Source organism: Desmodus rotundus, chromosome 4, assembly GCF_022682495.2.
Source record: "Desmodus rotundus isolate HL8 chromosome 4, HLdesRot8A.1, whole genome shotgun sequence".
Classification (NCBI taxonomy): Eukaryota; Metazoa; Chordata; class Mammalia; order Chiroptera; family Phyllostomidae; genus Desmodus; species Desmodus rotundus.
Genome location: NC_071390.1, coordinates 155,634,285 through 155,645,057, shown reverse-complemented (window position 1 = coordinate 155,645,057; position 10,773 = coordinate 155,634,285). Strand labels below are relative to the sequence as shown.

Sequence of the window (10,773 nt, the reverse complement as noted above, 5' to 3'; positions counted from 1 at the left end):
ATCATTAATTTTGCCCTTTGATTTCCTGTGCGAGCATGAGCGGAGGGAACTCGGGCTCTTTGAGGCTGTTGGAGCTGCCCTCGGCAGGGTGCTGTGACCCGCGACTCTCCACCCGGCGGCGCGCCGACCAGGGGATGGGGAAAGGAGTGCTTGTGTGTGTGTGTGTATTTGTGAAAATGTGACAACTCGCCTAGAGTTAAAAAAAAAAAAAGTGGAAACGTGGGTGGAAAACTCAGCGCACATATTGGCGGCCTCTAAAAACCACGTTATCCGTCCAGAATCCTTAGAACAGGTGTCCCAGGAATGAATCCGGGACCGTGCAGCAGGCGACAGAAGAGTCCGCAGACCTCAGCCACCGCCGTCGTTTTTTATTACACCCATAAAAAGCAAACCCTGCGTCTCCACCCGTGCGCCAAAGCGCGTGGATAGACGCGGAAACCCGGTAGCCCTCTCCTTCCTTCTGTGGGGTTTTCTGAGCTGTGGGAGAGTTGGGGGTGGGGGGCAGGGTCTGGAGTCCTCAGGTTTAGGGGTTGAGTCGTGGGGGGGGGGGGCGCGGTGGGCGGGGGTGGCCTGCGGAAGGCGGAGGATGGCGCTCGAGCCAAAAAGAGCGAAGGACCGGGGGCTCACGCCGCACCCGCGGCGATTAGCTCCAGCGACGAGACCCGGGAGGGCGGACTCTTTCTTCACCCTCGCTGTCTCCCCCGCCCTCTTCCTTTTTAAAGGACGCCTTGCAGGCAGAGCTGTCAGCAACCGGGAGGCCGTTTGTACTTGTAGGCAGTCTGGCTCACTCCTGCTCCCTTGACAGACAGGGGCGGGCACTGAGGGGCCACTAGTCCCAGGACCAGCACGTGGGGATCCCAAATTCTCCTGCCTTTGGGCTCCTCTCGGGACCTGGCGACAGCCCCAAGTCTGGGCGCTGTGCGGCCCTGGAGTTGTCAGCCCCGGGCGCGATGGCTCCCTTGAGGAGTGGAGAGGGAGGTGGCCAAGGGTTCGGCGCGCCCCTGGCGCGGGGAGCATTATGAGCCGGGCAAAGGGCAGCAGCAGCAGACCCAGCAGCACCTTCTGCCGGCGCCTCCCGCGGGCCCTAGCCTTCCGGCCCACGCGCACCATGCCCACCCCCGGCCTGCGGACCCCGCAGCGCAGCCCCTGCTGCCTCCCCGGCCCCTGCTAACCCACGCGGGAGTGGCCTCGTCCATCGAGGCAGTCGCCCGCGCCGCGCCCCGGGGGAGGCGGAACCGCGGGGCGCCCAGAGCCCCGGCTCAGCCCTTCGCTCTCCAGCTGCGTCCCCATCCCGGCCGCCCACCGCGCCCGCAGCCATGGGGGCGCTGCTGGCGCTCTGCCTCCTTCTGGGCTGGCTGCGCTGCGGCCCGGCGGGCGCCCAGCAGTCCGGAGAGTATTGCCACGGTTGGGTAGACGTGCAGGGCAACTACCACGAGGGCTTCCAGTGTCCGGAGGACTTCGACACGCTGGACGCCACTATCTGCTGCGGCTCCTGCGCGCTGCGCTACTGTTGCGCGGCGGCCGACGCCAGGCTGGAGCAGGGCGGCTGCACCAACGACCGCGGCGAGATGGAGCACCCAGGCATCACCGCGCGTGAGTGAGGACCCCCGGGCCCGCACCCCCGCCCTGCGCCCACGGCCGCTGTGTGCGCGGGCGCCCAGGCCTTCTCGGGTCTTCGAAAAGTGGGCGCAGCGAGGTGGGGGGGTGGGAATCAGGAAGGAGTAGGTGGTCTTGTTTTAGGTCAGGGAGCCCTGTTCCCTTGCAGTCCGGATTCCCGCCACTCGCAGTTTCCGCGGGTCAGCCGCAGGGAAAGTTTCAGGGGACAACGGGACGGAGAGGCTCGCACAGGGTGACTCTGGGGAAGACCGCTGGAACGCCGGGCGCTCGGGACGTTGCAGAGAAGGGCTGTGGGGGCAGCACCCGGCTGGACGTGGGTTTCCCGGGCGGCGAGGGCGACGCGTGGTGTGCCCTCGCCACTCCGGGAGCTCCGAGAAGTGCCGATGGCGCAGACAACGCAGCTCTTGGGGTGCGCTCATCAGTACCCCGCAGGGCTACCGAACTTAAAGCCACTTTTTTACCCTTTTATGGTCTTTTGGTAGCGTTTCCAAACCTGCTGCTCCATTCTTCCGACTTCCTTTCATTTGTCTGCATCGAATTACCCTCTGTGGCCCACCCCCTATTGTCACGCCTTTCAGAAATGCCCAGGTCTTCGAGGTGGAGATTTAGATGCCGGGGTCGCAGGGGCTTCCCCGCCTCCTATTCTCACGTCGGAAAACACGGGTCAAATTTCCGCTCACTTCAGAGCGGAATAAATCACGACCCCAGCAGAGGAACTTTACACTTTTTTTTTTTTAAACTTTCCACCTGAGTCAGAACATCAGGGAAAACCCTTTAGAGCTCCAGGTGACGGTTTTACGGCCTGGAAACCGGAGAAGCAGCTGAGAGCTGTAACCCCAGCGCGGAGGTCTGAAGCCGGCCAGAGAAGGTCCCCAGCAAGGGGAGGAGAGGCTGCAGAGAGAATTAATGGTGCTGGAGCTCCCCCCTCCTACTCCCGCGAAGAGACGAATAACCCAGAGGAAAGGGGAGGCTGGGTCTTCCTTAGAACTTGGTTAGATTTGCAACAAATTCAACTTTGGAGGTCAGAATACCCAATCTGACCTCCAAAGGATTTGGGAAGTGGCTACTGGAGAAAAGATGATCGGTGGGAAGGAGAGAAGTCTAGGCAGTCGTGGCCTGTTAGAAAAATGCTCTTCTCACCGTGGGGGACCCGGTGGTTCTCTGTAGAGTAAGTGTAACTGAGCGGCTCCCAGCGGGGACTCCTTCCTGGACCCCCTGGCTCTGCTCAGTGGGCGCAGTCTCCGCACTCCCTGAGGCTGGGATCTGACAAATTCCTGTGGCCTGTGGCTCTGTGGCTGGCCAGCTGTGTAACCTTGGGCAGCTGTGCTCTGGACCTCTGCTGGACTCTAAGACGGGCATGTTACTCTCAGAGGTAGCTGTGGTTTACCTGAGAGTGTAGGCATGCCTGGCACAGTGCTCGGGAAATGGTTGTCTGTCTGTCATTTTTGCCCTGCCTTCCACAGGGTGTTACTAACGTGGGGGAATAGGTGGTCCCCTGAGGACCTTACACCTAGGAGCCCACGGAACTTGGGGGTTGATAGTGACGTGTCATTCACTCTTTGGTAATGTCAAAGACTGATATATTTCTACATCTGGAAAATAGAGCTTATCATGCCCACCTCACAGGGTCTCCATGAACTTGAATCAGATGACAAGTAAGAAATAGGCAGGCATAGGCAGGGCCTTAGACAATGCAGGGTTTCTGTCTTCTACCTCTGAGCTGCAGGTTACCTGCGAGTGTGGGTCAACCAGTCAGGGAAGACACCTGGAGCGCTGCCCAGGGGATGCCGCCGGGGTGGGGAATTTAATGTGTGCCTTGTAGAAAGAGGAGGAAATTGGGGTTTGCTCTGTCAGAGGGGTTGACAAAGTCTGGGTCACCAACCCCAAGAGTTGCAGCGTGATCTAAGGTTCAGCCTGACCTTCCTGGCGTTTGGGTGGGGATCAAGAGGCAGATGTGTGGCAGCTGGAATAGGCATCCGGATTGTTTTTGGAAACATGTTTTTGGAAAGAGATGACACTTTGGGATGCTACAGGAGACACAGTTAATTGGGGCCTACTATGGATTTCTTTACGCTGTTCTTTCCATAGTCTGATAAATTCCTGAGGGTCTCATTTAACAGACCTAGTTCTCTTTGCTTAGACTGGAGATTCTGGGATGGGAGATGGATTTTCGGCCTCAGATATGGGTCAAAGCCCTAAATGCCCCACCGTGATAAAACTACTAAAACCCGGATTAAAACCAGAGTTCTAGTAACCAAGAAAAACTCACTATTTCCTTTCCTCAGTGTATGAATAGGATAGAGTCTGTTCCTTCTGACTTCCAGATGTGCAATATGATGGCTAATTGCTAACAGAGGCTACAGTATCAGTTTCCTTCCTCCCTGCTAGGAGCAAATATTCCATTATCCCAGTTCACACCCTAGAAGTTACCAGTAACAAGGTCTGAGAAGCTGGGCTGACCACTGGTTGTATGGAGCCGCTCACCTCCCACCCCTGAGCTGCCTGGAGTTTGGGAGACCCCTGTCCCAGCATCTCTCTGTTTTTGCCTTTTAGAGCCTGTCTACGTTCCCTTCCTGATTGTCGGCTCCATCTTCATTGCCTTCATCATCCTGGGCTCTTTAGTAGCAATTTATTGCTGCACCTGCTTGAGACCCAAGGAGCCCTCCCAGCAGCCAATCCGATTCTCGCTCCGCAGCTATCAGACAGAGACCCTGCCCATGATCTTGACCTCTACGAACCTCAGAGCACCTTCCAGGCAGTCCAGCACAGCGACCAGCTCCAGCTCCACAGGGGGCTCCATCCGGAGGTTCTCCTTTGCCAGGGCAGAGCCAGGCTGCCTGGTGCCCTCCCCGCCCCCACCATATACCACAGGCCACCCGATCCACCTGACCCAGCCGTCGGGTTTCCTGGTGTCACCTCAATACTTTGCTTACCCGCTCCAGCAGGAGCCCCCACTGCCTGGGAAGACCTGTCCAGACTTCAGTTCCAGTTGACAGGCCACGGCCATAAAGCCACCACGTAGTGCCGTGGCAGACAGGTGGATGCTGCTGCCATTGCCACAAGTGTTTCTGAGGAAACTTCCCTTGAACCCGGCAATGGCATGGAGAGAGTGCTAAGAAAATACGACGCCTTCCAGTCTTTAAAGTTCCTGGCTCCAATCACAGAGTGACTGGGCTAGATAATTGCTTTCTTGCTTTGAAAACATGGCGACCATTAGATTTCAATTTATGCTACTTTTATTCAAAATATACAGCAGTTCAACTCTGAAGTTGCAAACAGGCTGAAGATTTTTATGGGACAACTCAGCTATACTGTTTAGAAAAGGTCTACATGTTCTTGTTTTCGTTAGAAGTTGTTCAGTGAGTTATAATACACATGTATACTTAAATAAGCAAAGGAAAATGCCTGATTGTAATTACTGAAGGTTCACTTACAAGAATTAACCACCAAGTAGACTGAGTGGACTGCGAACAACCTTTTGTGATTTCGGAAGCAAAACTAACCAGGAGTAATGTTAGCATCGTAAGAAAGAGTTCATTTTTAAGTTAATAACTACATTTTGTTTAAAATATAAGAGCTTTTTCAGAATGCAAGATCTCAATAACCACGGGAGGAGTTTCAAGTGTTGAATATTTACTCAGATACTCATTGTAACACAGAGTGTATATAGAAGCATTTCCCCATTCACCTGAGGGAATATTTATTGCAGACTTTTTGTTCAGCAACATTTCATGTTTAAATGAAAGTTGGGCAGTTGGATCTTAAAGCATTTACATGTAAAATGAGGAATGTACAAATGTAAAGATTTGTAATTTAATGGATTTACCCCACTGACGGTACTAATTATTTAGTAGTCACACTGTAATTTTTTATGTTAATAATAACTGTGGAGTCCAAAGTCCAGCTACTGGTTATAATAATCTAATATCACATATCGCAAATACCACTGAATTCCGTGTCTGATGACTACATATTTGGGCATATATCCTGCTGGGTGAGAATAAATAAAATACTTTGTTTTCATGAAACTTATTTGAAATTTTAGATCAAAGCGCTTCATTTTATCTCCTTAATGGTACTCTTTGCTATTCAGTAAAAGGAAACATCTTTACTTAACACTTCATATTTGAAATGCAAAGAAAAAAGATCTTACACTGATTTTGAAGTACATTAAAAAGCTATTTCCTGCATTGGGGCTCCTGAAAGCAAAGGAAGTGAATTTTTCTAGAGCCTGTGGGCTGCATGCAGCCTCAGCCAGGTTGGGCTATTTCTCATGAGAATCTGGATTTCTGGTTTCTCCTGACCCCAGAAGATGTGGTGCCAAGGGCCCCATACTGCCATGGGGTCATGCCGGCTCTTTTCCGACGGGACCTGATATTCACCAGCCTCCTGCCTGGTCTTGCCCACCTGGCCTCAGTTTTGTTACCTACCTGCAGGTGTGGTTTGGGAATCCAAGTTTATATGAATTCATGCTATCATAGGTCACCCTTAGCAGCTGTTTTCAAACACAGCTGGTTAGATACATTCTGACCTAAGAGAGTCATCTGGGTCTGCCTCTCTGAAACAAGTTTGAAGATATTGGGCCTTTGCCCAGCTAAGGGCCAAGGAGCTCTGACTTCCAGTCTCCTACTTTCTCCGTCTCTCAAAGTGGCCTGACTTCGGTATACCAAATTAGCCCACATAATTAAGAACAAAAGGAAGAAAGGAAGCAGGAAAGGAAAGAAGGAAGGGAGGAGGGGAGTGAGGGAAGGAGAGAGGAAAAGAGAAAAGGCTGAGCATCAAAGGAGAACCATTTGAGAGCACGCTCTGGAACACATCCATATGTCATTAGACTGGTTTTTTAACCATTTTGTTTTACTTTTGATTTTAGAGAGGGGGAAGGGAGAGAGGGAGAGACACATCGATGTGAGAAACATTGATTGGTTGCCTTTCCTATACGCCCTGACCGAACCTGCAATCCAGGCATGTGCCCGGACCTGGAATTGCACCTGTGACCTTTTGGTTTGTGGGATGATGCCTAACCAGCTGAGCCACACCAGCCAGAGCTACACCTATAATTTAAAAAATCAACACAATGCCCTCACGGTAAATAGAAAGGAGAAAGAAAGGGAAAGTACTTTATTTCAAAGTATAATGGCTCGGCAGACTAAGCAAAGGGTTCAGATGCGAACCGCTCACACACAATTACTGACACGTGACAGTCCCAAATCCAGACCGAACCAGGGTTGCTGGACTGGGGGCTCCCACACCACAGTCGCACTGCCGCTGTTAATGCGGTTTTTGTGAACAAAGCAAAGTTTGATCTTCTTTTGATTTGCACAGTAGTTTTATATCTGGAAATCTCAGTGTATATTAAGATGGTGCTAATATCACTCTAGATGGAAAATGGGATTAGGTTTTTCCACCGAAAGGAATGGTGGGACATTCCAAAGTCATGTCGACGGACGGCAAGTCTTTCGATGTGCATACTGTCCCGTGTACTCTGGGGTCTCTCCAGTGAACGCCCACAGCACACCTGTCCCACATACACGGAGGCCAGAGGTGCACCCACACAATTCGCAATGTCCTCTAGAGGGCAGAACTGCCCCCTAGAGAACCATCTAGTTTGTCAGGTTTCTCTAGTAGCTGCAACTTCATTTGCCGTCCCTTTGAGAAGCAATTTGTATCTAGTAGGCAGAATAATGTTGAAGAATTCTGAAAGGTCCCATCTGCAACCTTCCCTGCCTTAGCAGCATGCTCCCATCAATCCAGGTCACTGGCTCTAAACTGTTTAAAATGAAGGAGACATTGTATACTTCATTAATCAAATCATATCCCCACGTACTTATTGACATATAGTACATGCCTTTGAACTTCTCTCCAGAAGCTAGGTAGCTGATAATATCATTATTCACAATTCCAGGGCAAAAAGGCCAGCCTGTGGCAGATTTGCAGATATCGTCCCACTCAACAAGCATGCACTGGACACCACTGCTGGGTCAGGCACTGAGCTAGGGGACGGGAGGACCAAGATAAATGGCATGCAGTTCTGATGCAAGGACCCACTTTTTCCTCGGACTCAGGCATGACAGCAAATACCTGCGATGGTGTGCGTGCTTCACAAAAGCAGCCCGCTATCTTTCCCACTCTCTAGGAGCCCACAGTCACATAGCGGAAGATGAACTAATCAATCAACACTTAGAATTCGCGATGGTAACAGCAATGGCAGGGCAAGTACACAGAGCGTGCTGGCAGCACAGACAAAGGGCATCTCACCCCTCTGGAGAGGATGAGACCGGGCCTGAGCCCTGAGAGATTAAAGGGATTTTAGTGAAGAAGACTGCATGGCGGGAGGAACAGATGAGGGCTGCCAGTGAGGGGAGGAGGTGCTAGGCAAAGTACAGAGTTCACAGAAAGGCAGAGAAGCAACCACAAGTGTGAAGGAACAGGGAACATTCTGGAAACTAGACAAGGAATTCAAAGAAGAGAGAGTGGAGAGACAGGCAGGATCAGATCAGACATCTTGAACACCACGGTGGCCGGACATATACCAAGTGCAAAGCGGAGCCTTGAACAATTTGACAAGGGAGTGTGATTTGACTACATCTTCTTGTTAGAAAGACCAGACAGCCAAGGTCACGTTAAAGCACTTGAAATTCCCAAGCAGACACTCACAACCTGCCACGCTGCTAGAATACAGAGGAGACTTGTCTGACTAATGCTTTGTTACCTTCACAAAGAATTGTGAGTTCCAACATCCTAAAACCATGATTACTTTGAAAAACAGTTCTACATTTTGAAAGGTAGTTATTCAGATAATTGGCAGCATTTATCAAGCACCACCTGTGTCTCAAGTGCTTTATGAATTATATCATTTAATCTTCCTAACCCTGAAGTAGGGGCGATTATCGCGCCTGTTTCGTTGATGAAGAAATCAAGGCAGAACGTGCTCACGGCCAGATAATAATAGCAGAGCCATGCCCTGGCCGGGCCGCTCAGTTGGTTAGAGCGTCCTTCTGATGCACTGAGGTTGCAGGCGGTCGGACCCGTCAGGGCCCTTCCAAGAATCCGCCAATGAATGCATACAGAAGTGGGACAACAATCGATGTTTCTCTCCCTCTCTCTCAAATCAATAAATAAAAACTTAAAAAGAGAGCAGAGCCAACATTTAAACACGGAAAGTCTGCTTTGACACTCCACATTCTTTATGACACCTACCAAGAAGGCTCAATTTTCTTAGGAAAAAATACATAACCTACTTTTCAGAAAATGTACTGGGGGAAGTGATTGTATAACACTGAACACATCCTATAGAGGGGACTGTAATGGTTAGTAGAGTTTGTGCTACATCATGAGAACCTAGAACGATACGAAGCACAAGCAGAAACAGAGAAATACTACACGACAAACAGCTCTCCCTTTACACGTGAGAAACTTGGGACCAGAAGGCAATTCAGCGCGGGTTTTAGAGTCACAGTGTCCGGGTTAGTTTTCTGGCTGGTGCTTATATGCTGAGTGACTTTGGGCCACTTATTTAACTTCACTCTCTTTTCATTTGTAAAATGGAAATATTAATGGTACCTTACTGTTTCGGATGCCACGAGAAATAGGAAGTTAGAGTCACTGTCTCATCACTTGCATTCTAGTGGGGAGGGAGCTGTGTCATGAGTTAATGATAAATAATCGAAAGCAGGGGAAATACCCTAAGATAAAAATGAAAGGTTAAGCACTATGGGAGGGCAGAAGTAACTGTTGAAGGGAGTGCAGGGAACAGAGAAAATGGTCCGACAGTTGACAGAGTTAGTCCAGGATAATCTATGGCCTCCTCTAATGCCTGGTGAGCTTCATTGGTTGGGATGGAGCACACCTTCCACCCTGCTGGCTACTCATGGCCTGTGAATTAGTTTATCATCTGCATGGAAGAGCACAGTTAACAGAGCCAATTTGTTTCAAATGGATAGACAGTTCCCTCTTATTTTCCCCACTTCTCTATTCTTTATTGACGTTATTATTAGTTTATTCTCGGGGAGAATTTGCCAAATTGACTTAAACCCATAGGATATTTCCTGTCTAAAGCGAGACAACCAAAAAGGTTCATGAAAACATATACAATCATAAATAGGAATGTGATAAATTTTGGTGGATGAGTTTATCTTTGCAAGGCCTAAGTAAAAAGTTTACTTAGTGTGTGTTTAGGAAAAGTTAAGAATTTACAGGCATAGTAAACTGTTAGGGAACCACCTGTTAACTGGCCATATTTTTATATGTACACGGCCATTGTAAAGCTGCAGTTAAATATTAGTTAATGAAATTACGCTGACACAGAATTCTTATCTGAATTTCTGGTTACACAGTTTGAACTTGAAATAAAAACTAAATGTACCACGGCCAACATCATACTCAATGGGCAAAAACTAAAAGCATTCCCCTTAAAATCAGGAAGAAGATAGGGACGTCTGCTTTCACCATCTTATTCAAATACCACTGGAAGTTCTAGCCACAGCAATCAGACAAAAAGAAGAAATAAAAGGCATCTGAATTGGGAGGAAAGAAGTAAAACGGTCATTACTTGCAGGTGACATGACACTATGCAGAAAACCCTAACGACGCCACCAGAAAACAACCAGCTGTTTTTTGATAAATGTTTTTTGATAAATGAAGTCAGTAAAGTAGCAGGATACAGAATATTCGGCAATTGGTGGCATTTTATACACCAATAATAAACCATCAGGAAGAGGAACTAAGAAAACAATCCTATTTACAGTTGCCCCCCCCCCCCACATAAGGTATGTAAACTAGGAATAAATTTAGCCAGGAAGGTAACCTTTACTTGAAAAATGTATAGGAAACTGAAGAAAGAAATTGAGGAAGATACAAATCAGTGTTCGTGGGCAGAAGAATTAACGTCATTAAAATGCCTGTACTACCCAAAGCCATCTACAGACTCAACAGAACTCCTGATAAGACACCCACGCCCTTATGGTTGGTTAATATCTGACAGAGGAGGCAAGAACATACAATGGAGTAGAAAGTCTATTCAATAAATGGGGTGGGAAAATTGGACAGACATATGCAAAAAACCCCCCAAAAAACAACAAAAAAACCCCCAAAACAGAACTAGATCACCTCCTTAATCCACACATAAGAATAAACTCAAAATGGATTTAAAGAATGGAT

General features: G+C 49.1%; 1 protein-coding gene across 1 annotated transcript; it reads left to right on the top strand.

Moving 5' to 3' along the window:
* Positions 1-686: 686 nt before the first annotated feature.
* Positions 687-5,733, top strand: SHISA3 (shisa family member 3). Its single transcript, XM_024573495.4, has 2 exons — positions 687-1,593; positions 4,171-5,733. The coding sequence occupies exons 1-2, from the start codon at positions 1,317-1,319 to the stop codon at positions 4,608-4,610; spliced, it is 717 nt and encodes a 238-aa protein (XP_024429263.1). The 5' UTR covers positions 687-1,316; the 3' UTR covers positions 4,611-5,733.
* The last annotated feature ends 5,040 nt before the right edge of the window (positions 5,734-10,773 follow it).